This window comes from Salmo salar, chromosome ssa01 (genome assembly GCF_905237065.1).
Source record: "Salmo salar chromosome ssa01, Ssal_v3.1, whole genome shotgun sequence".
Taxonomy (NCBI): Eukaryota; Metazoa; Chordata; class Actinopteri; order Salmoniformes; family Salmonidae; genus Salmo; species Salmo salar.
Genome location: NC_059442.1, coordinates 29416914 through 29444361, shown reverse-complemented (window position 1 = coordinate 29444361; position 27448 = coordinate 29416914). Strand labels below are relative to the sequence as shown.

The window sequence follows — 27448 nt, the reverse complement described above, 5'->3', positions numbered from 1 at the left end:
ACACCATAGCGCCCTCAAAGCTCATCACTAAACTAAGGGACTAAACACCTCCCTCTGCAACTGGATCCTGGCCTTCCTGATGGGCCGCCCCCAGGTGGTAAGGCTAGGGAACAACACATCTGCCACGCTGATGCTCAACACGGGGGCTCCTCAGGGGTGTGTGCTCAGTCCCCTCCTGTACTCCCGGTTCACTCATGACTGCATGGCCAGGCACGACTTGGCCCAGTACATCACTGGGGCCAAGCTTCCTGCCATCCAGGACCTCTATAATGCGGGGTCAGAGGAAGGCCCTAAAAATTGTCAGACTCCAGCCACCCTAGTCATAGGTCCTAAAGACTCCTTAACAGCTTCTACCATAAGACTGCTGAACAACTAATCAAATGGCCACCGGACTATTACATTGACCCACCCCTCCATTTGTTTTGTACACTGCTTCTACTTGCTGTTTATTATCTATGCACAGTCACTTCACCCCTACCTACATGTACAATTTACCTCTAACCTGTACCCCGCACACTGACTCGGTACAGGTACCCCCTGTATATAGCCTCGTTATTGTTATTCTTATTGTGTTACTTTTTATTATTTGGTAAATATTTTATTAACTCTCCTTGAACTGCACAGTTGGTTAAGGGTTTGTAAGTAAGGGCTACACTTCTTGTATTCGGCGCATGTGACAAATAAAGTTTGATTTGATTTGATACAAAATAATTACGTTTCTCATCGACGTCACAATTGCGTGACTTCACTTGGCCTGAAAAATCTTTGTTCTGTCGCAGACTCGCAAGTGTCTGACTAGTCATTTCGCTCATCAAGTAAGGCTACTTGCAGGTAAGTAGCTATATAGTTATCCACAAGTACTACTATAAAGATGACAACGAAGCATGCTTCTAGTCGAAATATTGAACGTTAGCTAGCATAATCTGTTGTTAGCTAGCTTGTCTGACGGAATGTTTTGAATATGCCAGCAGACAGTTGGAAATTATTTTGTTGCTATCAGTCGAGGTGAGATGACTAGCAAATCGGCTACAAATGTGGCAGAATTAAAATGTACTTACACTACATTGTTTGACTTTGGCCGTAGTGTTGTAATCCTTACTCCCCCCACGTGGTCCCTGACCGAAGAATGTAGTTGTGTGCGTATGTACATCCATCCATTTCAGTGGGTTTTTATTTTGTTCCAAGGATGTCGGTGAACGAGGAGCGCACTGTGACCATACAGGACATACTGGAAGACGAGGAGCTGCAAGAGGCTTATGCAGTGTTGGCTGGAAGTGATCCAGATAATTGTTCCTATCCCCAGGTAAAGATGCTGCCTGCCCACATCTGTATCGCCACATCCAGAGAACTGCCACTGACCCCAGATTCAGTGTGGCCTTTTGTGTCTCCTTTGTTACTACAATATGTGATCAGGGACATCAACCAACCGAGCCACGACCTGTTCTCCCAGCTTCAGAAGCCAGCAGTACAGGAGCATCATGGCTAAAACTAACAGACTGGCAAATAACTCCTCCTGCCCCCTCCATTTTATTTTCTTCCCCCACTTTAAACAGACAATTACCCTGCCCACACCCCAATGTACATTTATATTTATCATTGTCACAGCTGTAAATATGTATACATTTATTTTATTTGTTTTTATTATTTCATTCACACCTGCGCTATTGGAGCTTAAGTATTTCACCGTACACTGCAATTATATCTGTGACCCTGTGCATGTGACTAAATCTAATATTTATTCTATTGTGTTACAGGGATACGTGAAGAGACAGGCTGTTTTTGCCTGCAACACTTGCACACCCAGAGGGGTAGAACCTGCTGGGCTCTGCCTTGCCTGCACCAACCATTGCCATGATGGGCATGACATATTTGAGCTCTACACAAAAAGGTATGACCCTGATGTAAAGGGACATTCACAAATTCCAGGAGTACAAACAACACTAAGGTTTACGTAGCTGTTTACATTTCCATACTCATTGTAGTACTTGTTGAGGTCTTGACATTGCTTATTTGCATCTATTTGTTTGCATGTAGGAATTTCCGCTGTGATTGTGGAAACAGCAAGTTTGGCGTGTTTAGGTGCCAGCTGAGTCCTGTAAGTGTCCTAATGTCCCATCTACCCCTCAGTCATGTCATCCTGACAGCTGAAAACATTGATGCCTGATTTCCAGTGTTCTTTTTCTCTTTGCAGGGCAAAGACCGACAAAACGCTAAAAATCATTACAATCACAACTTCCATGGCTGTTACTGTACCTGTGACAGACCTTACCCAGACACTGAAGATCAGGTATGGATTTAATTCCAGCATTACGCATCCTTCCCTTTCTCCATCCCGTCACATTTTGTTATTGATGAATGAATACATGTTTTAGTTCTGTCTGAATCATAGACTTTGTTGATATGCTAGGTCTCTAGGTTTCAGTTTGTATTGTTGAAAGAATGATGGATATGTCATTCCTCATAACAAAAACACCCTCATGCTTTCTCCCCCCCATAAGGTTAATGAGGATATGATTCAGTGCATCATCTGTGAGGACTGGTATCATCCCAGGGTATGTATCAAGGGGCAACATCATGATTGTTTTCAGGTGTGTTTCGAGATTTAAACTATGTTAGCTGGGATAATGGTTTTGATACAAAGACCGGAATGATAACTTCTCCTTGACCATGTGGTCCTTCTCTGTGACAGCACCTGGGTTGTACGGTGGAAGACTCTGAGGAGCTGCAGGAGATGGTGTGTGAGACCTGCATGAACAAAGCCCCCTTCCTCTGGACATACGCCACCCACATTGCAGGTGTGTTATTCCTCCCACTAACAAAGAGCGAGAGATCCAGAGCTCTGGGCTTGGGTTATAACCCACCCCATACTACTGATGAAAATACATCTCTTTCCATTTTGAACTAGCTAAAGATGGAAGATGTCAGTCTTCTTCATCTAGAGGTAATTTGGGCTAGGTTTTTAGTGCACAGACAGTGACGATGAATTAAACCTGATCACTATACATTTTAGTCATTTAGCAGACGCTATTATCCAGAGCGACTTACAGTAGTGAATGCATACATTTCATCTCATTTCATATATATTTTTTTCTCCGTACTGGCCCTCTCGTGGGAATCGAACCCACAACCCTGGCGTTGCAAACACCATGCTCTACCAACTGAGCCACAGGGAAGGCCAATGTCATACCCATTATGTATATTCTGCAGTTAAAACAATAGCAATGTATATTGTTGTTTTTCAAGAACCTCCCGTGGTCAAAGTGAGCCCCTGTAAAGCGGAGGTTGAAGTCAACAAGGAGGAAGATAAGGAGCCAGACGACAAGAGGATGGATGAGCCCTGTAAGAACGGGGGCGAGGGGTCCTCTACCAGCCCCAGCTGTCAGGAGAAGGTAAGGAGAGCCAAGCTTTGACTTCTACAATTGCGTTTGAAACCTAGACTCCTAAGTGCGTGACTCACCACTTGCACCAAGCAAATGGGAATGATATCAGGGAGAGGAACTATTTGCTGTGTTTTCATTGAAGGCAGACATAAACACACATTTATACTTAAGCAGTTATTTGGTTAACACTGCCTGCTAAACCAATTCATACATTCTTCAAGAGTCATTCGGCTCCCGAGTGGCGCAGAGGTCTAAGGCACTGCATCTCAGTGCTAGAGGCGTCACCACAGACCCTGGTTTGATCCCGGGCTGTATCACAACCGGCCGTGATCGGGAGTCCCATAGGGCGGCGCACAATTGGCCCAGTGTCGACCGCTTTAGGGGAGGTTTGGCCAGGGTAGGCTGTCATTGTAAAATAAGAATTTGTTCTTAACTGACATGCCTAGTTAAATAAAAATCCACTCAGATATTTGGTGTGATTTGCGGTGCGTGTCACCTGACTCCCAGCAGATGGCAGTGGAGGGTAATGTATTGTGCAGATGCAAACAGTGGACTCCTGTTCCTGTTGTGCTGCCTGGCTGCCCTCTCCTTTGGGTAATTAAGGAAGAAATTATCCATGGGACACAGATTCCACTGCTCTGGGGACTGGCTTGGCCAGGCTTCACAGTTCAGCTTACTGTAAACAAGACTGATTTCATCAGTCCACCAACTCTTATTAGAGAGCTTGTGTGTGTCGCTTCTGCGGGATGTTGTATTTATGTTAAAACACATTTTTATTTTAAACAAGCCCACTGGATTATGGGATCGGTCCCTCTTCCTCTTCGTTCTCCACTAACACAATCCTGAAAAGCCTAAAATATAATGCATGTTTCCTCCCTTGCTGTCTTGTGTCCAGAAGCAGGCTACGAATGGGAGGACTGCCTGCAAACGGACTCACCAGGAGATGACAGGCCTTCCTGTGAAGAACCAGGACAAGACTGTGTACTGCAGGCTGAGGGAGCTGAAGACACAGGGCCTGGAGAGAGCTAGGGAAGGGGCTGTGTTCTGGCCTTACCACTGGAGAGCCAAGCTGTGCACCTGCGTCAGCTGCAAGGTGGGTCACTAAAGATTCTTCTCTCTTGAGATTGTGTATTTTGCCATGACTGATTTCAAGCACAGTGCAGCAACTGTGTTGTTTTTACTATTTGATGTGGAACAAATAGATTGCTATATAGACTTTACTGGTCATTCAGCACATTGTAGTGTCAGCCCTTTTAGATTGGATAAAGGTGGAGAGCTGTTTCCATTGTATGTTTGGTGTTTCTGCTCAGAGGGCCTACGTCGATGCGGGAGTGCAGTTCCTGCTGGATGAGTCCGACACTGTCCTGGCCTATGAGAACAGAGGCACTATAGAGCAAGGAACTGCTAGTCTTGACAGTCTGCTCATGTCAAGCTTGAGTACTCTGGACCGCGTGCAGCAACTGGAGATTGTTTACCGTAAGGATGGGGACTGTCTTTTTCATTCCCTTGTTTGGCAGTTAACTGTAGATGAAACCTAACACGGTGGGTTGTTTGGCAGTTAACTGTAGATGAAACCTAACACGGTGGGTTGTTTGGCAGTTATTAACTGTAGATGAAACCTAACATGGTGGGTTGTTTGGCAGTTATTAACTGTAGATGAAACCTAACACAGTGGGTTGTTTGGCAGTTATTAACTGTAGATGAAACCTAACACGGTGGGTTGTTTGGCAGTTATTAACTGTAGATGAAACCTAACACGGTGGGTTTCTAACCATTTGATGAACTGGGTTGATGAAGTAAAATGTTCCTTCATTCAGAGTTCAATGAGATGCAGAGTGAACTGATGGCGTTCCTACGGCAGTTAGCTGATGAAGGAAAGGTGAGGAGCTGTATGTATGTTTGTTTACTGAAGACAAAATGTCTGGTGGTAATTCCAGTATGTTTCCAATAATTATGAGAGCACATGAACACAGCATAGGAAACCAATATGAGCAGCAGTCCATAGGTTGCTTGTCACGTCAGCACTTGATTGTCATTGATTGATCTGCTTGGGCCCAAACAATAGCCGAAAAGCACTGCGGTCATTCACCTCTAATCCCCATTGAACCACTGCTCCCCTCTCCCTCAGGTTGTCACAGCAGAGGCCATCCACCAGTTCTTTGGGGAGCTGATGTCCAGGAAGAGGCGGCAAATGAACAGCTGATGTCATTCTGCCCCTTCAGTGTCGTTGTCTCCTTGTTTTTTAATGTTTCTTTGGGTTCATAGCAAAACAGTCGATGTCCCTCAAACGCCTTCTGCTTTAAATAAAAGATGCTGAACATTTTGCTAAAAGGTTCTTGAATGGGTCTCCATGGATTTCAAATGGCATTCCTTGTCTTATGAGAAACTGAATGACCGTTAGCATGCTAATGGGATCTAGTAATTTTAATCACGGACATTAAATCTAAGTTGTCATTAGACTTTAATTTTTCATGATGAGGTGACACCTGACTATGCACTGCCATTCATATTGAAACTTGACCATTTGATGGTGTCACTGGTATTAAATGAACCAGTTCATTCAGCATACTGTGTGACGTGATTCCACGGCTACTTGTCATCGAAATACCAGAAGGTACTGCTTTACTCAATGACTTAACAGTCCAGAATTCTATTGAAGAAGTTTATTTCGAAGATGCCCAAGTTCCACACTGTTATGCACCTTCTGAGTTAACAGTAGAAAAATAGAACGAGTAAAACCAAATACAATTTTTAGTACAGGGATCTACAAAAGTGTTTTACATACAGCGTACCTGTTCAATTATAAAGTTCAACATATAATCAAACACAGTTCCAGAGGGTTACATTTTAAAAGGTACCTAAACAAAACATGTACACTAACTAGCTACATGAGTTTTACAAAGGGCTATTTGATGCAGGCTGGTAGAAAAGGCTTGCATAGGACAGTCACTTCTCAAATAACAGCCCAGCCTTTTGGCAGGGGAAGGCACTGACTTCTACAGTAAAGAGCAAACGGAGGATGTGGAGGGTTTTTATTCATGGGAAAACTGTCCAGGAAAATAAAGCAACTAACCAACATGAACATGGGGAGAAATCTAAAGTTTTGCATTTTTTCCCCATGAAGCAAACTGGATGGAAAAAAGGGTTCTCTGCCCGGCAACTTCATTACCACAATGCAGAGCGAATATCTACATGTCCATGTGCTACTTAAGTAACTGCAACTTTTAAAACGTTCATATCCAAATAATGTTGCTGACTTATCCTATACTCATGTGGCAAAAGCATGAATTGAACTTTTTTTTTTTTTTAAACCATATTTAACCTTTCACTTGCTGTTTAAAAAAAATCCTTATTTCCTTAGGACATGTCATCTCTGAGAAGAATGAGCTGTCCAGTCAGCAGTCTACTCGCGCAAATATTTTAATGACCGGTATAGGCCCACACCATTCCACCACAAAGCTGCTTCTGTAACAATTATTTTCTGGAAGGAAAACTATAGGTCATATTTCATAGAAATCTGGAAACACTGGGCAGTTAAAAAATGGTATAAAACCTACAACTTCATGGTATTCCACACCAATAACAATATTAAAAACATTTCCCAGAAGAAAACATTTTAATGAACAAAAATGAAAAATAAAGAGTCTGACTATGCTTTCTTGGTGAAATGTGGTGCTGAACACAACCTCACAGTGTAGTCCACCACAGCTACAAAACAGCTGAATAATTCATTTACAGTACCACCACTAAGATGTAATAAGGATCTGTTGTACAGTATATTCAAATATTACATGAATAATTACAATTTATGCTCAGGATTTCTGAATGGTAGAAATGCATGTGACAGAGGCCACCAGGTTTAATTTAAGAATTATGCAGTTGTTCTGGAGCTCTTTTGTTCTAAATTAGTCCCCCTGCTCCCATGTGAAATGGACCGTTTCTACAGTGCAATGTTGCCTATGTTATGTATCATGGGTTTGTCAGTTTGTGTTAGAGACAGGTGTGGCTGATCTTACAGGATCTGATGGGTGCACTTTGGTTTCTGTAGCAACAGCCCCAGTAGCTCTCATACAGTATGTCGTAACCTCTGACGACAGAGAGCAGGTCTTCGCAGGTCCAGGATTAGTCAAAAGGTGGCATGACAGTGGTTACATTGTACATGGGAACAACACAAATGAACAGACTGAGGACATGTGAATGGACAGTGTGTTGAGGGTGAACAGAAGAGTCACACAAACAACTAGTAGAGCCAGTGGTGGCGTCACGCTTGTGATGGATCCCTTATGGTCACTTCAAAAAGTGGATTAAGGCTTCTAATTGTTTATGCCATTAAAAGAGCAAGGTGGTTTCAAGCATATTGACCACAGCGTTCTATGGTCAGTCTCTGGTTAAACATTTCAGAGCTTTGTGTTTATAGGTAAATACAGACCTGATTAAAAATGGAGTGTGTACAGTACTGAGATTATTTACAGTTACCTGGAATTATTAAACTACACACACATATTCAGCTGACATAAAACATCTCCTGACTAGCGCGCTCATTGCACCATTATCTTTCCCAGTGTACCTCAGTCCTTAACCTCTGCCCCCTCCCTCCTGTCTTGTTCCAAAACCACCAGGCTCATGTTTTTGAAAATGCATAGTGGCAAGAAAAAGTATGAACCCTTTGGAATTACTTGGATTTCTGCATAAATTGGTCATCAAATTTGATCTGATCTTCATCTAAGTCACAACAATAGACAACGTGCTTAAACTAATAACACACATTATTGTATTTTTCTTGTCTATATTGAATACATAATTTAAACATTCACAGTGTAGGTTGGAAAAAGTATGAACATCTAAGCTAATGACTTCTCCAAAAGCTAATTGGAGTCAGGAGTCAGCTAACCTGGATGTTGGTTAGAGCTGCCTTGCCCTTTAAAAAACACTCACAAAATTTGAGTTTGCTATTCACAAGAAGCATTGCCTGATGTGAACCATGCCTCGAACAAAGGAGATCTCAGAAGACCTAAGATTAAGAATTGTTGACTTGAATAAAGTTGGAAAGGGTTACAAAAGTATCTCTAAAAGCCTTGATGTTCACCAGTCCACGGTAAAACAAATTGTCTATAAATGGAGAAAGTTCAGCACTGTTGCTACTCTCCCTTGGAGTGGCCGTCCTGCAAAGATAACTGCAAGAGCACCGAGCAGAATGCTCAATGTTAAGAAGAATCCTAGTGTCAGCTAATAGATTACAGAAATCTCTGGAACATGCTAACATCTCTGTTGACGAGTCTACAATACATAAAACACTAAGAAAGAATGGTGTTCATGGGAGGACACCATGGGAGGACACCACCTGGACAGCTTGCTATCATTGACGGAAAAATGAATTCCCAAGTTAACCTAACATTCTCCTGCTCAATGTATTGATTATCTGTCCGCCAATTGAAGCTCAACAGAACTTGGGTGACGCAACAGGACAACGACCCACAACACAGAAGTAAATCAACAAAATGGCTTCAACAGCAGAAAATACACCTTCAGGAGTGGCCCTGTCAGAGTCCTGACCTCAACCCAATTGAGATGTTGTGGCATGACCTCAAGAGAGCAGTTCACACCAGACATCCAAAGAATATTGCTGAATTGAGACAGTTTTGTAACGGTCCAAAATTCCTCCTGGCCGTTGTGCAGGTATGATCCGCAACTACAGGAAAAACGTTTGGTTGAGGTTATTGCTGCCAAAGGAGGGTCAACCAGTTATTAAATCCAAGTGTTCACACATTTTTTCCACCCTGCACTGAATGTTTACACGGTGTGTTCATTAAAGACATGAAAACATATAATTGTTTGTGTGTTATTAGTTTAAGCAGACTGCGTTTGTCTATTGTTGTGACCTAGATGAAGATCAGATCAAATTTTATGAACAATTCATGCAGAAATCCAGGTGTTTCCAAAGGGTTCACATACTTTTTCTTGCCTTCGGAAAGTATTCAGAACCGTTGACTTTTTCAAAAACAATTTTAACCTTACAGCCTTATTCTAAAAACGATTAAATAAAAAATCTCAGCAATCTACACTCATTACCCCACAATGACATTGGGGAAAAAAACAGGTTTAGAATTTTTGCAAATGTATTAAAAATAAAAAATACCTTATTTCAAAAGTATTCGGAACCCTTTGCTGTGAAACTCGAAATTGAGTTCAGGTGCATCCTGTTTCCATTGATCATCCTTGAGATGTTTCTACAACATGATTACCAACTGGTAAATTCTATTGATAGGACATTTGGAAAGGCACACACCTGTCTATATAAGGTCCCACAGTTGACAGTGCATACCAGAGCAAAAACCAAGCCATGAGGTCGAAGGAATTGTCCGTAGAGCTCCGAGACAGGATTGTGTCGAGGTACAGATCTGGGGAAGGGAACCAAAAAATGTCTGCAGCATTGACGATCCCCAAGAACACAGTCCTCCATCATTCTTAAATGGAAGACGTTCGGAACCACCAACACTCTTCCTAGAGCTAGCCGCCCGGCCAAACTGAGCAATCGGAGGAGAAGGGCCTTGGTCAGGGAGGTGACCAAGAACCTGATGGTCACTCTGACAGAGCTCCAGAGGTCCTCTGTGGAGATGGGAGAATCTTCCAGAAGGACAACCATCTCTGCAGCACTCTACCAATCAGGCCTTTATGGTAGAGTGGCCAAACATAAGCCACTCCACAGTAAAAGGCACGACAGCCCACTTGTAGTTTGGTAAAAGGCACCTAAAGACGCTCAGACCATGAGAAACAATTTAATCCATCTTAGAATAAGGCTGTAACGTAACAAAATGTGGAAAAAGTCAGGGGTCTGAATACTTTCCGAATGCACTGTATATCAGAGACTGAAGAGGCAGCACAATGACAGCCTCAACAGACCTACTTCCGGCCTGATCTGAACTAGCCTGAGCCTATTACTCATCAGCATTTCTGTGTAACAGGCAGCACCAGAAAGGGAAAATCAAATGTAACCAGTCAGGTGAGGTACGTACTGGAGGAATGCTACAGGAAGAGAGAGGAAATACAAATGAGAGGAGCAAGAAAATGTTTTTACATGATTTTACATGAAGATAACGCTGATTGAAGCTATGTGCTGGTGTTAACTAGTTTATACTGAGATCCTATTTATATATCTCCCAGTTAAAGTATATCCTGAGGACTACAGTCCATATGTATATTATACATCCTCAGCACATCTGAACTACATTTCATGGTTACGATCATAGTAACATCTTTGTTATGATCTTCTTTATGATAAGATCTTTGTTCCTGATTCCCACAACTTAGAGGTCACAACAAACCTGGGGTGCAACAAGGCTCAAGGGAAATAGGCAAAGCCCCTCCCAAACAGTACTGCTGGAGTTATATAGTAAAACTGCAGCATTGAGGTTGGCTTCACCAAGCTTCAATACAACAGTCTGACAGTCACTGCTGTTTCTCTAACTAACCTACAGTCCTGATGCTGCTTATCTGTAACACTCAGAGGAGACGTGAGGTGAAGACAGCACTATGTCATGGAGAAAGGGCTGGAGGAGGTAGGGTACACACACACACACACACACACACACACACACACACACACACACACACACACACACACACACACACACACACACACACACACACACACACACACACACCATAAATAGAAACCATTAGCCACCCCTTCACACACACTCATTAGTGCTTTGCTGTCCATGACAGAGGGTTGTTTCCCTCACTTTCCCTTTTGACGACTCAACCCCAGGTCCTCCCCGAGGGTTATAGTGCAGACTTCTTGTAAGGGTAGTCAGGGTTGTTGGGTGACCTGCGTTCTCTGCTAGCCTCCTCGCTAATACTGTTCCTATGTGGCTGCTGGGCCCCTGAACCTGGGGACTCGCCAGTAAGCGCCATCTCCTTCGGGCCTTCCCTGTGGGCCGACATCCGCTCCTCATACCTGTCTAGGTTTCCACTGGGGGAGCCACACAAGTGGCCAAGACCGTGAGTAAGGTCAGTCTCATTGTTTGATCGTCCTCTGGGGACGTGTCCTGCCCCAACCTGGGGACCAGAGGGATTAGCCAGAGCTCCATCCTGCCGCTGGGGGGGCGGGCCTAGGACGTCCAGGCGCAGGGGGTCAGAGCGTGCCTCGGCTGCCCGTCCCTGGCTGTCAGACATGTAGGGGGGAGGGTGGCTGGAGGAGCTGTGGCTGTAGAGGTCTGGCCCTGCGTAGGGGGGCAGGGGGTGGCTGGAGGTTGCGGTGGTTGGTCGGCAGGAGAAGTCATACAGATCAGGGAACTCTGCCTGGGCCTCCAGCTTAGGCTCTGGAGCGTGCCTCTTACAGGAGTGACCATGGCTGAGGCGAGTGGAGGGACAGGGGCCGGGGGGGAGGTGTGGGGCCGGGAGGGCCATGTGGCCGGGAGTGTCGTGACCGTCCCTGTCCCCCATATGGTGCTCCCTCAGGGTCATGACAGAGACGCCCAGAGCTATGTCAGGCATGAACTCCCTCATCACAGGCTCCATGCTCAGCTGGAGAGACAGAGAGAAGCACACCAACACGGCTAGTTAGAGCTATACATGACCACAGCACAATACACTTCTACAGCTACAATGACCAAAAGCAACAAACACAGCATGACATGTTGACCTTCACCTGTGGTTCTGGGAGCAGGGCTCGGCCCTTGGCCTGGGGGTTGCTGCAGTCTGGAGGTGGAGGCCTGGGGGCGGAGGGGTAGTCTGGGCTGCCATGCTTGGCTGTGGTGTGGAGCTGGAGCAGAGTGTGGCTACAGGGGTAGGAGAAAGAGCGGGTGGGGGGTGGGATGGGCACACGAGGCCTCCAGGCCCCCTTCAGCTGGGCATGGCTGGGGGTGGTAGGGGCGTGGTATGGGGGTGGAGGGGGAGGCAGCGGGGGGTGAAACCCAGCCAGGCCCTCCAGGTCTGAGAACATGCTGTCCATCGCTGGGCTGCTGTTGACCCGACAACGACCCGCCTGCCGCAGGGCCAGAACAGGACTCTCGTCTCCAAAACGCTCCTCTGGGAAGAACTTGTAAGGGTTCTGAGAATAAACAAACAAAACATTTAGCATCCCAAAAACCTTCTACTATAACACACACAAGTCATTACGTAGTACACTAAGTGAGTGATACTTGTCTTTCAGGGAGAAGGTCTTTAGGACGGAGGTCTCCCTCTAACAAGTCTACAGCCTGGTCCTCCCTGTACCCTACGGGGTTTCCCCCTCACCTGCAGTAGCTCAGTAGCCCCGTCCGCCAGGCCAAACTCCCTCAGCACACGCAGCTGCAGCTCATAGCTGACGGTGGGCCCCTCGCCACAGTTGAGGGCGTAGGCCCTCTGGACCTGGTCTGTGTGACTCAGCTCCTGCAGCCTCTGGACCATCTCCTTAACCACCGCCAGTCTGGGTACTGACAGGACAGACACACAGAGGGTTGGTGGGCCATGTCAACGTTCCTAATATGTTACACTAAATAGCTTCCTTATTGGCACCAGTCTTGTCCTCTTACCTGGGATCTCATTGGCTACCACGGACGGAGCGGTGGTCTGGCTGCTGGCCATCTGCTGATGGTTGATCATGTGACAGCACTGTGGCACGGCGTTGTTGACCATGTAGAGGGTGTCTGGCACGTTGGACATGCGCACCAAACGCAGACGCACCAGATCTGTCTGCTCCACCATCATCTCATCCAGCACAGACTGAGTGGAGGAGGAGACGGGTTAGCAGTCAGGTCATAGCCTGGCCTGACCCAAACCCTCTCACAGAGATGAGACCGAAGAGAGATAAAACACTCTCCGTTAACCATCAACCCCTCGATGCGGAGTGTCCTACCTTGGCCTCCTCCACGTATGGAGAGAAGAGACGTGGTCGCACGGAGATGCCAGCGTTCTTCTGCCGTAACCACGAGTTGGCCTTGCCCCCCTCAGTCGTGGGCAGCATGTCCGAGGGAGGGGTGCTGATCAGACCCCTCTTTGTCTGTGAATGGAAAGAGGGTCATTTAAAGAGAACACACCCAGAAGGTCAGATCAATCAACAACTAAGCCATTAACAGGGCATAAAGGATAGATCGATAGACTGCACAATATGTATTGGCAGCAATCAGAAACTGTACTGTAACATCCATATGACGTGTCACCCATGACTACTAACCGCGTCAGAGAGGACGTCGCTGTTGGCAGGGAGGATGTGCTCAGTGCGGATGAAGGGAAGCAGGGGGGACAGGATCTCCTTCAGCTCCTCCACATCCAGGTCCTTCCTCTTCACCCCCCGCTTGTTCACGCTGTGGGCTGTTCCGCTCAGCACGTTGGGCTCTGGGGGGGAAAAAAACGCCCACAAAACACACACAGTTAGTAGGGATTCTATATATAATTATGTGGTTAGTAAGGCCAACACACTCTCGTTATTTTTTAACGACAGTATTTTTCAGTCAGGTTCAGAGCCACACAAAAAAAATAATAATAATACTGTGATCGAGGTGCTTCAGTCTCCCATTTTTAAGGATAAAACTAAATGATTTGATAGTCTTTTAGTGTATTTTGGAGGCGCTGGTGCTGTAGGTGCTGTAGGTGCTGTAGGTGGGTGCTTTTCCAACAGCCGTTAGAAGGCCTGCTCAGAGGGTAATTATACAGTATCATCTTACCCCTGTCTGCCATCCTCTTAATAAGCTGCTGCTCGCCCCACTTCACAACGCACTTCAGAATGTCCTGCTCACTCGCCTGTGAAAGAGAGAGAGAAGGGGGCAGGGGAGGGGTGCGAGAGAAAAGATAGCGTGATGAGAGGGGGATGGGTGATAGGGAAGGAAAGGTGTAAGGACAAGGTTAAACATTGTAGTGTGGAGCAACATCTGAAGAGGAGGTTCAGTGAGGAGACTTGAATATGTGGCTGATGGTGTGACACGGTGTAGTCGTGGCTGAGACTTGTACAGTATTTGACTGATTGGATTACAACGTTTCACCTCAGCCGTCCTGTCAGCCGTCCTGTGCGACATCCAGGGAGCTTGGCATAGCAGAGCAGACCGAAGCTCAGTTTCAATTAGTGGCCATGTCAGAAGGCAATGCCTCCAGGGAACGTTCTCACTCCGTTTGTGCTCCAGACCCTGTGTGTTTGGGTTTGTGTTTATGCAGCCGTGTGCGTGTTGCCACTCTTCACCAAATAATTGTTAAACCAATCATGCCCTAGCTGCCTCGCAGACTTGAGATCTCTGGGGAGGTGAAAAAGGGAAATTCTAAAAAGACAGATACATTTTTGTAGCCAAAGCACTGACTACAGAGCCAATTGGACAGGATTGAGGATGGGCATTTGAAATGTTTTGACTGTTGAAGTATTTGCATAGTCTAGTGGGAAAAATATATGTTAACATTTATCTATATGCCAACAGTGCGCAACAATGCCTAATTTATCATAACCATTACAGATCAATTATAAATTGCCCCATACAGTACATACATAGTCAATAAAAAAAAACTATTTAGGATTCATTTATTGAAACTGTAATATCAACTGGTTATATTATAATGGAACACAACATTCTTAAAGGCAGTAACCTCAGCATTGACGCTTGTAGAAACCTATGGTTCAATAGCATAGCCTTGTTTAGTTCATTTAGCAGACAAGAGGCTCTTATTTACAGAGCCCCATTCACAGTCAAGACACACCTATGTTATAGTAAAAAAAAACATGCAATATAACAGACTAAAATATAACAGAATATTTTTTCCAAAAGTTGCCAGTGCGAAGTGATGCGCATTTTGCTTCTGGAACAGGTATTCTCAATGAGTGACCATTTGAAACAGGGCTCAATTTGGCAAGGGTTTCATGGTTACAAACCAAAAATTGGTCTTCTTTTCGATATACAGACGTTCGATCTAGTTTATTCTGACTGTTCTTTGGAATTTTCCAAATGGATGAATAATTCCACATTGAACACTGCATGGTGATGAATTATGGCCACGACATCAGTTTGGTGAGAGGCCTACGCTCAGTCTTTACCAAACTCATGCGTTTGCATATTTTCAGTGTGGAACCTGTCTGTCTGTGTTCAGGGGGTTATAGCCTAGGCTAACCAATTCTAAATGACACTAGTAGTTCGCAAAGTAGCGTAAGTGGAGAATAGACGGGATACAATTATTCCAAAATTGCAACTCGTTGTTGGAACACATTTTCCCAACTTCAATCAACCAGTCCATTTTGAATTTGTGAAAGGGGACATCATTTGGCAAGGAATGTAGCTTGTGTATCCCATCATTTAGATATGTTTTATAGACATTTATTTCTGTAGACCTAACGGGAGCTTGCGTGCAAACTCGGCACACGTGTGTTGAGGGAGCAGTCAGAACGCATTTGAGTGATTGAGAAACAGAGGGGAAAGGGAATTTATGGAGAATAACTGTGTGATACTTGGCTTGGTTTCTTTTCTATTGTGCCCCGCAAATACACATGTACAAATGGAACACTTGAGTCAAACCAAAATAACGTCATCTTCAAGACAACATTAAAACAATTTCCGGGACAAAATGTAACTTGTCCAGTCGGACAGCCACGAAAACCATTCCACCAAATAGTTTTACAGTATTAAAAAAAGAAAAATCTCTGGTTAAAAGATAGTTTTGTAAGTCTGTTCGAGTACCGTTCGAGTACTCGATTACACATGCCCATCCATGACAGGATACGATCTCTGGAGTCTATGGAGATGCATCCAGTCCAATCACACACACAGCGGCGGCGTGGGGATCTCACCTGTAGGTAGTCTGACTGGATAGCGGTGAGCAGGTGCTCCTTGCTGAGCTCATAGAGAACGTCAGAGGTCACGACCTGGCTGAACTCCTCACACAGGAAGTGTAGGGCCTGGCGGTGGACCCACTTTGAGCCGTAGGGCTGAGAGCTCCATTTCAGGATGGGAACCAGGCAGTCCAGGGACAGGCTCTCCACCACAATGTCCTCACAGCCTGGGTGAGGAGACAGGAACACAGAGCATAGGGGTCACATACCTCTAACACTCATATCACTGAGTGAACAGCACCTTTAATAGCCCGGTGGTCCAGTCAGTTTGTGCATCAGCCAACTCCTCTCTGTGTCATGCCAAATATGTATTGCTTGAGTTGGCTACAGCACAGTATGGGCCCAGGCTACATTTTTTTAATCTATTGTATGGGAAGTCATACCCTGTCAGAACATTAGTAAGAGTATTAATGGGTGACTTAATTGAACCATAAATATCCCGCCACATAGCGGTCACTTCTGGAGCCATTCAGAAGCCCACAGTAGTTTCCCTGCTATTCATCACTACGGGGAGCACTCCCCCTTTCCCCCGGCACCCCCCTCCATGCGTTTCCTAAATCAGAGCACATAGCAGAACAGCAGGCAGTGGTTTAACACTGTTACACACAACCCCACAGAAATGCCTTTGATACCTTCACGTGTTCCAGTCACTCTACCTCCCATTCACCACACTAAGTTAACACAGCAGCCAGAGGAAAGTATGCTGCACACACACACACACACACACACACACACACACACACACACACACACACACACAGTATACTCACACAGAAAACACATGCAGAAACGCACACGCTCTCATGCACTCGTATGCATATGCACACACACACATTAATCAAAAACGAATTAAAAGTTGCAGAGGGTTATTAATTATTACTTGATATACTGTAGCCATTTGAACACATCTTGGATGAAATGGAATTTCAGAAATGCTATAGTGGCAGTCATAGTGGCAGTCATAGTGGCAGTAGCAATGGAGATAGAACTAAAATAAACATCAAAAATAAACATCAAACAATCAAATTACATCAACTTGGATAGGAAACTAGTGCATGTCCACAAGGGTACATAAATAATTTGGCTTCACTTTTTGACAGTCAACTCAGTGGAAAATGAGAGCAGGCAGTGTGATGCCAGTGATAGAGGCACACAGTGTGGCTCTGAGGCAGACAGAGATACTGGTCTGCTTTGAAGTGGCCCCTGCCCAGGCCCCCTGCTGCTGGCTCTGTATTTAGCTTGTGGAGAAGAGCGGAGCAGGCTGCCCTGCCCTGGGCTTAGCTGGGTTATGAGCTCCACTACCAGTGCTCCTCTGGGACTCTTATCTGTGGGCTGCGTGAGATCTGCTGCACTGCCTTTCCCTTTGAAACTGTACTCTGGGAAATTGGACACTGACGCTCAGGGAGATGACGCCTGCCCTCTTTAAAAAAATGTTTTTCCTCCTTCAACCGACACACAGTTAAAGCTACATTTCCCTAGATGTTTGGTCCCTTCCTTTACTTGTATTAGCTAGGCAGAGCGATGCAAAGCAGACCCAACAGTGTTAAACGCAGGACGGAAATCCTGTGTCGTTAAGAGGACAGACGAGGTTGAAATGTGGACGCAGACATTTAGCCTTTTTATCTTCCATAAACAACCTGAAGTGGGAATAGATTCCACACTTCCTTCCTTCCTTCCTTCCATCTCTTCTCTCTGTATTCGGCTCATTCTATCCTAATTTCTCACACTCTCTGAGCAGGGGTAGACACGTAGAGACACACACAACTTCCTTTGAAAGGTAAAGCTTCCCCAGTGGGGACCAGCAGCACATGAAAGCAGACAGCTCTGTTCTCTATTAGCCCATTAGAATGCATAGCACCATTCATGCTTTTAAAGCTTTGCACTCTTATTATGAGCCAGAGATTAGACTGGGCATTATATCTAATACTAAAGCCATTTCCCCTTCCTCTCTCTCTGGCACTATGCATTCACTGCAGCCTAGCAGACTGACTAGAATATCAACAAAATGAGCATTATGGCAACTGCGTCTGAGACGACAATAACTGAGGATGTGTGCTTGCTGGGTTTTTTTTAGCAGCATGTTTATGAAACAACGTTTCCAAACCCACTTAAGACATCAGCAGCACTCCGGACCAGTCAACACTGTGGTGGACTTGAATCATGTCTGATTACTCAAGTAACTACAGCTTCATTTTTAGCGGAGGTCTCAAACAAAACAAAAAGGAAGGAGGAGAGACTATCGAAGAATGATGGGCTTCACTCCGACTGCCTGAGGTCAACTTCCAAGCAAACCGATAAGTTCTGCCGAGGAGCAACTGGAAATCCCCCTCTGCTTGGAACAATTAGGGTTCACTCATGTCATAGGTCAAGTTCCGCCTGTAACCAAAGATATGACTGATCAGACAGCAATATCACAGACCAAGACTTCTCCTTAAAACGTAACAGGAGAAAGTTGAACGACTAACAGATTCTCCTAATGGAAGGTGCTATGACAGAACTAAGTCTGATAATAAGTCACACGGGGCCTATCAATAGCCTCTTAAATGCAATGGCAAAATTAGATATCAATTCTGATCCCATTCACTACCACTCAAACACTTTCACATCAGCAAGCAACTCTGAAGACTGACTGGCTAACATGATTTATTTCACACCCAAGGTGTGGTCATTCATGGTATTAATCAATTAGTAAAACTTACCCCACATGAATCATGATTGTAATGGGATGCATGTCTCCACAGATGAGTCATTACTCTCCCGCTCTGTGTGTGTGTGTGGATATGTGTGTGTAGAAAGAGAGAAGAGGTAGAGAGAAAATCTGCATTGGTATGCTGATCTACTCATTATCAATGCTCTCACCGTGTTTGAAAAATGAATAAGGCTTTTAATATTGTCAGGGTAAGAGAGAGAGAGTGAGTGATCTCTGGCTAGGGAGCTAATAGGGTTGATAACTGCTGATGTAGACGAGAGGCTCTCAGATTGAACCCTACCACCAGTGAGTGTACCCTGGCCTGGACACAGCTCAATCAGATGGAGGGGGAGCAGTTGAGGCACAGAGAGGAGGAGGAAGGGACTGCTAGCCTGGAGATAACCCGATGCGCATGACAGCTACCCCAGGTCTCTGACAGGAGGCGGAGGTCACTCAAGGTTGTCACATAGAAATTAAATCATGGGCCTTCCCAGCTCATTTGACACTTGGGTGAGCAAGCATTTTGGCTGCCAACAGCGTGTCAGTGGAGGCTCCTCACAGGAGGAAAGGGAGGACCATCCTACTCAGTGAATTTCAGAAAGATAGTAATTGTGAAACACCAAAATAAAAACAAACATTTTTAGATAAAACTATACTAATTATATTCATGTCACCAAATAATTTATTAAAACATATTGTTTTGGAATGAAGGTCTATAGTTGCCTAAACAGCACTCTGTTAGGGCAGCACCATGGTGTAGCCGGAGGACAGCTATTTTCCGTCCCCCTCCTTGTGGTACATTGACTTCAATACAAAACCTAGGAGGCTCAGGGTTCTCACCCCTTTCCATAAACTTACAGTAATTATAACGACTTCCGGAGGACATCCTCCAGAGCTCTTGCAGCATGAACTGACAGTTGAACAGTTTTGAAGAAATTAATTTCTTTAAAAAATTGAGAAGCAGCAGAGAGAGAGAGCTGTTTTTTTATGTGGCTGCTGCAATTGAACTGTGTGTGCGGGTGATCATCCGATTGTGTTGCAAAATGTTACTTAAAAATGGAACAAAAAAACAGGAATGGACCTACCTGAATTTGTCCAATAGGAACTCTCATTTAGTTTGTAACTGTTTGGAATAATGATTACACTGTCTGTCACCTTGATTACTCCAATTTGTCTCTCGACCTGTGCCTACAAATGACCTGTGTTCATTTGTAGGCTAGGTTGTAGCAACCTCACGATGGGTACAGGGATAATTAGAGCATCATGTAGTAGGCCAAACCTATCGACGTTACATTGGGCTGGGTGAATGGAATATGAATGACAGTCATCCAATATGCTGTAATGGCCATGATCTTAAAAATAAATAATTGTCCTCCCTAATCTTAAACGGCACTGACCACCAGGTGCGTGTGTGTGTGACTGAGCGTGCATGCATGTTAAAAAGGTTAGGGGTGTCTTTGAGAGGAGCATAACTAACAGAGGAAAGAGAAGAAAAAAAACTGGAGAGATGGAAATGTAATTAACTAAATAAGAGGTCTATTGTACAGACGAAATGAGAGGTCCTTGATACACACCACAACGTGGGGTTTCATGTGAACTGATGAGATTGTTGCTTCTCTGTGGTCAAGAGAGGGGATATAAATACCCTATATTAGAGGCTTGGAGGAGGGGGAGGGGGGATTTGAGGGGATGACAGTGTGCCTGGTGCTAAGCTGTCTTGGCGACATGATGTTGTAGGGGTAGTTAGGAAATCAATACTGTTACTTATCGGGATATTATTTGACAATATCATTTTTGCGCTAGTCAGCTGTACCTGCACTAAAACCTCTGTATTTTTCCTTCATAGCTTGTAAATAGTATTTTTCCTTCATCTTCTTTGAAAAGTGAGCCAATTTGTTTTCAGCACTTAATTTCCTTGACTGATCAAAACTTGTTTTTTTTTCTTCATGGCTCTCTCTTGTCCCTCTGCAGCAATATGTTTGGAACATCCAATCGCAAAATCAAGTCGCAATACACATACACTGAGTGTACAAAACATTCGGAACACCTTCCTAATGAGTTGCACCGCCTTTAGCCCTCAGAAAATGCCTCATTTCGTCGGGAAATGGACTCTACAAGATGTCGAAAGCGTTCCACAGGGATACTGGCCCATGTTGACGCCAATGCTTCCCACAGTTGTGTCAAGTTGGCTGGAAGTCCTTTGGGTGGGGGTCCATCCTTGATACACATGGGAAACTGTTGAGCATGAAAAACCCAGCAGTGTTGCAGTTCTTGACACACTCAAGCCATCTACTACTATACTCCGTTCAAAGGCAGTTAAATCTTTTGTCTTGGCACACATACACAATCCATGTCTCAGTTGTCTCAAGGCTTAAAAATCCTTCTTTATCCTCCCTGGGCAAGGTGGGACGTTTGCGTCCCACCTAGTCAACAGCCAGTGGAATCACGTGGCGCGAAATAGAAATACCTCAAAAATGCTATAACTTCAATTTCTCAAACATATGACTATTTTACACCATTTTAAAGACAAGACTCTCGTTAATCTAACCACATTGTCCGATTTCAAAAAGGCTTTGCAGCGAAAGCAAAACATTAGATTATGTCAGGAGAGTACCCTGCCAAAAATAATCACACAGCCATTTTCAAAGCAAGCATATGTGTCACAAAAACCAAAACCACAGCTAAATGCAGCACTAACCTTTGATGATCTTCATCAGATGACACTCCTAGGACATTATGTTATACAATACATGCATGTTTTGTTCAATCAAGTTCATATTTATATCAAAAACCAGCTTTTTACATTAGCATGTGATGTTCAGAACTAGCATACCCACCGCAAACTTCCGGTGAATTTACTAAATTACTCATGAATAACGTTCACAAAATACATAACAATTATTTTAAGAATTATAGATACAGAACTCCTTTACGCAATCGCGGTGTCAGATTTTAAAATAGCTTTTCGGCGAAAGCACATTTTGCAATATTCTGAGTACATAGCCCGGCCATCACGGCTAGCTAATTTGACACCCACCAAGTTTGGCCCTCACCAAACTCAGATTTACTATAAGAAAAATTGGATTACCTTTGCTGTTCTTCGTCAGAATGCACTCCCAGGACTTCTACTTCAACAACAAATGTTGTTTTGGTTCCAAATAATCCATAGTTATATTCAAATACCTCCGTTTTGTTCGTGCGTTCAGGTCAGTATCCGAAGGGTGACGTGCGAGCGCATTTCGTGACAATTTTTTAAATAAACATTCCATTACCGTACTTCGAAGCATGTCAAACACTGTTTAAAATAAATTTGTATGCTATTTTTCTCGTAAAATAGCGATAATATTCCAACCGGGCGACGTTGTATTCATTCAAAGGCTGAAAGAAAAAAATTGAGAATTCTCATGAACGCGCATCTCCAGTGTCACTGTTCCCAGCCTGACCACTCACAAACAGAGCTGCTGTACTTCACCCAGAGACTGCAGACACCCCCATTCCACTTTCTGGCGCTTTCTGAGAGCCAATGGAAGCCTTAGAAAATGTCACGTTACAGCAGAGATGCTGTATTTTCAATAGAGATGCCACAGAAGGAGAACACATTGTCAGACAGGGCACTTCCTGTATGGAATCTTCTCAGGTTTTGGCCTGCCATACGAGTTCTGTTATACTCACAGACACCATTCAAACAGTTTTAGAAACTTTAGAGTGTTTTCTATCCAAATCTACTAATTATATGCATATTCTCGTTTTTGGGCAAGAGTAGTAACCAGTTTAAATCGGGTACGTTTTTTTATCCGACCGTGCAAATACTGCCCCTAGCCCCAACAGGTTTTAACCTGTCTCCTCCCCTTCATCTACTCTGATTGAAGTGAATTGAACAGGTGACATCAATAAAGGATCATAGTGTTCAGCTGGATTCACCTGGTCAGTCAGTCATGGAAAGAGCAGGTGTTCCTAATGTTTTGTACACCCAGTGTAGCATCGTGAGACTTGCAATACATATTGTATCAGCACCTAAGTACAGTAACATCGTATCTTGAGGTCCCTGGCAATTCCCAGCCCTCGTACGGGTGTGAGGAAGATCTGGCCAGCTGTGTGAGTGTGTGAGAGAGAGAGAGAGAGAGCCATCTTTTCTACTGTGCCTTTATAAACAGGCAAACATGGAGTTGTTCTCCCCATGATCTTTTAACTGCAACAGCACTTTGAGATTTACATGAAAAGCTTAATCATTTATTTTTATTTTTTATTGTTTAATAACATTGTGTTTTTGTTGTATGACAGACAAAGGTTGTAATGTTCCCACTGTCTCAACAGCCCAGTAGTCCATTGTTTCCTGTCTGTGATGCAGCTAATGACAAGAGGCACTAATCCCTGTGTCTGTATGTATATGATGGAGTGGGTGGGCAACAGCCATGATCAGTGTCTTCTTTACTACCGAATATACACTGCTCAAAAAAAATAAAGGGAACACTTAAACAACACATCCTAGATCTAAATGAAAGAAATAATCTTATTAAATACTTTTTTCTTTACATAGTTGAATGAGCTGACAACAAAATCACACAAAAATAATCAATGGAAATCCAATTTATCAACCCATGGAGGTCTGGATTTGGAGTCACACTCAAAATTAAAGTGGAAAACCACACTACAGGCTGATCCAACTTTGATGTAATGTCCTTAAAACAAGTCAAAATGAGGCTCAGTAGTGTGTGTGGCCTCCACGTGCCTGTATGACCTCCCTACAATGCCTGGGCATGCTCCTGATGAGATGGCGGATGGTCTCCGAGGGATCTCCTCCCAGACCTGGACTAAAGCATCCGCCAACTACTGGACAGTCTGTGGTGCAACGTGGCGTTGGTGGATGGAGCGAGACATGATGTCCCAGATGTGCTCAATTGGATTCAGGTCTGGGGAACGGGCGGGCCAGTCCATAGCATCAATGCCTTCCTCTTGCAGGAACTGCTGACACACTCCAGCCACATGAGGTCTAGCATTGTCTTGCATTAGGAGGAACCCAGGGCCAACCGCACCAGCATATGGTCTCACAAGGGGTCTGAGGATCTCATCTCGGTACCTAATGGCAGTCAGGCTACCTCTGGCGAGCACATGGAGGGCTGTGCGGCCCCCCAAAGAATTGCCACCCCACACCATGACTGACCCAACGCCAAACCGGTCATGCTGGAGGATGTTGCAGGCAGCAGAACGTTCTCCACGGCGTCTCCAGACTCAGTCACGTCTGTCACGCGCTCAGTGTGAACCTGCTTTCATCTGTGAAGAGCACAGGGCGCCAGTGGCGAATTTGCCAATCTTGGTGTTCTCTGGCAAATGCCAAACATCCTGCACGGTGTTGGGCTGTAAGCACAACCCCCACCTGTGGACGTCGGGCCCTCATACCACCCTCATGGAGTCTGTTTCTGACCGTTTGAGCAGACACATGCACATTTGTGGCCTGCTGGAGGTCATTTTGCAGGGCTCTGGCAGTGCTTCTCCTGCTCCTCCTTGCACAAAGGCGGAGGTTGCGGTCCTGCTGCTGGGTTGTTGCCCTCCTACGGCCTCCTCCACGTCTCCTGATATACTGGCCTGTCTCCTGGTAGCGCCTCCATGCTCTGGACACTATGCTGACAGACACAGCAAACCTTCTTGCCACAGCTCGCATTGATGTGCCATCCTGGATGAGCTGCACTACCTGAGCCACTTGTGTGGGTTGTAGACTCCGTCTCATGCTACCACTAGAGTGAAAGCACCGCCAGCATTCAAAAGTGACCAAAACATCAGCCAGGAAGCATAGGAACTGAGAAGTGGTCTGTGGTCCCCACCTGCAGAAACACTCCTTTATTGGGGGTGTCTTGCTAATTGCCTATAATTTCCACCTGTTGTCTATTCCATTTGCACAACAGCATGTGAAATTTATTGTCAATCAGTGTTGCTTCCTAAGTGGACAGTTTGATTTCACAGAAGTGTGATTGACTTGGAGTTACATTGTGTTGTTTAAGTGTTCCCTTTATTTTTTTGAGCAAAATATATAAACATATATATATATATAAACATATATAAACATATATATATATATATATATATATAAACATATATATACATATATATATATACATATACATATGTATATGTATATATATATACATATGTATATGTATATATATGTATATATACATATATATACACATATACATATAATATATATATATATGTATATATATATACACATACATACATACATACATACACATATATATATATATATATATATATATATATACACACACATACATACATATATATATATATATATATATATATATATAAATATATATAAATGTTCCGGAACTCCAATTTGAGCAGCAGCAGCTGAAAAAATGAGCTCCTACAAATATTGAAATTTACATGGTTTTTAGAGTGAAGTACATCAGAAAAAAGCAAAAGAAAACTGCAAGACGGAATAGGAGAAAAAACAAGCAACAAACAAAGAAGATAGGCTTTTGAAAAATAACTATTTTTCATAAAATTGTAGTTATCTTAGCTAGCTGAATTGTTTACCAGTTGCTAAGCAGTTGCTAGGGACTCTTTTGGAAGAAGCTAGCTAGCTAACGAAGAACAACAAAGAATATCTAGTTAACAGAAGAAAAGAAAGAGAAAATCAGGACAGAAGAAAAAGGATATCAAAGTGAAACAGTTCTCTAAAGACACAAGAGACAATAATACAAGAAACAACACTTCTGTAGCTTGTCAACTATGTGTCTGTCTATCCCTGTTCTCTCCTCTCTGCACAGGCCATACAAACGCTTCACACCGCGTGGCCGCTGCCACTCTAACCTGGTGGTCCCAGCGCGCACGACTCACGTGGAGTTCCAGGTCTCCGGCAGCCTCTGGAACTGCCGGTCTGCAGCCAACAAGGCTGAGTTCATCTCAGCCTATGATACCCTCCAGTCCCTAGACTTCCTGGCGCTGACGGAAACATGGATTACCACAGATAACACTGCTACTCCTACTGCTCTCTCTTCGTCTGCCCACGTGTTCTCGCATACCCCTAGAGCATCGAGCCAGCGGGGTGGTGGCACTGGAATCCTCATCTCTCCCAAGTGGACATTCTCTCTTTCTCCCCTGACCCATCTGTCTATCTCCTCATTTGAATTCCATGCTGTCACAGTTACCAGCCCTTTCAAGCTTAACATCCTTATCATTTATCACCCTCCAGGTTCCCTTGGAGAGTTCATCAATGAGCTTGACGCCTTGATAAGTTCCTTTCTTGAGGATGGCTCACCTCTCACAGTTCTGGGTGACTTTAATCTCCCCACGTCTACCTTTGACTCATTCCTCTCTGCCTCCTTCTTTCCACTCCTCTCCTCTTTTGACCTCACCCTCTCACCTTCCCCCCCTACTCACAAGGCAGGCAATACGCTTGACCTCATCTTTACTAGATGCTGTTCTTCCACTAATCTCATTGCAACTCCCCTCCAAATCTCCGACCACTACCTTGTATCCTTTTCTCTCTTGCTCTCATCCAACACTTCTCACTCTGCCCCTACTCGGATGGTATTGCGCCGTCCCAACCTTCGCTCTCTCTCTCCCGCTACTCTCTCCTCTTCCATCTTATCATCTCTTCCCTCTGCTCAAACCTTCTCCAACCTATCTCCTGATTCTGCCTCCTCAACCCTCCTCTCCTCCCTTTCTGCATCCTTTGATTTTCTCTGTCCCCTATCCTCCAGGCCGGCTCGGTCCTCCCCTCCTGCTCCGTGGCTCGACGACTCACTACGAGCTCACAGAACAGGGCTCCGGGCAGCCGAGCGGAAATGGAGGAAAACTCGCCTCCCTGCGGACCTGGCATCCTTTCACTCCCTCCTCTCTACATTCTCCTCTTCTGTCTCTGCTGCTAAAGCCACTTTCTACCACTCTAAATTCCAAGCATCTGCCTCTAACCCTAGGAAGCTCTTTGCTACCTTCTCCTCCCTCCTGAATCCTCCTCCCCCTCCCCCCCTCCTCCCTCTCTGCGGATGACTTCGTCAACCATTTTGAAAAGAAGGTTGACGATATCCGATCCTCGTTTGCTAAGTCAAACGACACCGCTGGTCCTGCTCACACTGCCCTACCCTGTGCTTTGACCTCTTTCTCCCCTCTCTCTCCAGATGAAATCTCGTGTCTTGTGACGGCCGGCCGGCCGCCCAACAACCTGCCCACTTGACCCTATCCCCTCCTCTCGTCTCCAGACCATTTCCGGAGACCTTCTCCCCTTCCTCACCTCGCTCATCAACTCATCCTTGACCGCTGGCTACGTCCCTTCCGTCTTCAAGAGAGCGAGAGTTGCACCCCTTCTGAAAAAAACCTACACTCGATCCCTCCGATGTCAACAACTACAGACCAGTATCCCTTCTTTTCTCTCCAAAAGTCTTGAACGTGCCGTCCTTGGCCAGCTCTCCTGCTATCGCTCTCAGAATGACCTTCTTGATCCTAATCAGTCAGGTTTCAAGACTGGGCATTCAACTGAGACTGCTCTTCTCTGTGTCACGGAGGCTCTCCGCACTGCTAAAGCTAACTCTCTCTCCTCTGCTCTCATCCTTCTAGACCTATCTGCTGCCTTTG

At 44.8% G+C, this 27448-nt stretch overlaps 2 protein-coding genes across 3 annotated transcripts in view; one reads left to right on the top strand and one right to left on the bottom strand.

The window, feature by feature from the left end:
• Positions 1-710: 710 nt before the first annotated feature.
• Positions 711-5715, top strand: LOC106597037 (putative E3 ubiquitin-protein ligase UBR7). Of its 2 annotated transcripts, none has more exons than XM_014188337.2 (12): positions 711-831; positions 1186-1303; positions 1755-1888; positions 2035-2095; positions 2192-2287; positions 2499-2552; positions 2690-2795; positions 3244-3389; positions 4279-4473; positions 4691-4856; positions 5198-5259; positions 5509-5715. In XM_014188337.2, exons 2-12 carry the CDS (start codon positions 1187-1189, stop codon positions 5581-5583), a joined length of 1212 nt encoding a protein of 403 aa, XP_014043812.1. In that variant the 5' UTR covers positions 711-831; position 1186; the 3' UTR covers positions 5584-5715. The 2 variants fall into 2 exon arrangements, with proteins under 2 accessions (XP_014043812.1, XP_014043773.1); XM_014188298.2 differs by having other exon boundaries at positions 4276-4473.
• Positions 5716-10037: 4322 nt separating this feature from the next.
• The window catches only part of LOC106596965 (BTB/POZ domain-containing protein 7), a 34396-nt gene continuing 16985 nt past the window's right edge, over positions 10038-27448 (bottom strand). Inside the window, exons 4-11 of the mRNA XM_014188230.2 lie at positions 16123-16331; positions 14027-14102; positions 13537-13697; positions 13219-13362; positions 12896-13085; positions 12618-12796; positions 12031-12432; positions 10038-11906 (exon numbers count right to left, since the gene is read on the bottom strand). Of these exons, the coding sequence (XP_014043705.2) occupies positions 11163-11906; positions 12031-12432; positions 12618-12796; positions 12896-13085; positions 13219-13362; positions 13537-13697; positions 14027-14102; positions 16123-16331 (2105 nt within the window). The 3' untranslated portion in view covers positions 10038-11162. The remainder of the gene's footprint in view (positions 11907-12030; positions 12433-12617; positions 12797-12895; positions 13086-13218; positions 13363-13536; positions 13698-14026; positions 14103-16122; positions 16332-27448) is intronic.

Coding starts and splice junctions, on each gene's coding strand:
- LOC106597037 (XM_014188298.2), top strand. CDS start 1,187: ATGTCGGTGAACGAGGAGCGCACTGTGACCATACAGGACATACTGGAA. Junction 1,889..2,034: donor TTTGAGCTCTACACAAAAAG/GTATGACCCTGA, acceptor GTTTGCATGTAG/GAATTTCCGCTGTGATTGTG. Junction 2,553..2,689: donor AGGACTGGTATCATCCCAGG/GTATGTATCAAG, acceptor TCTCTGTGACAG/CACCTGGGTTGTACGGTGGA.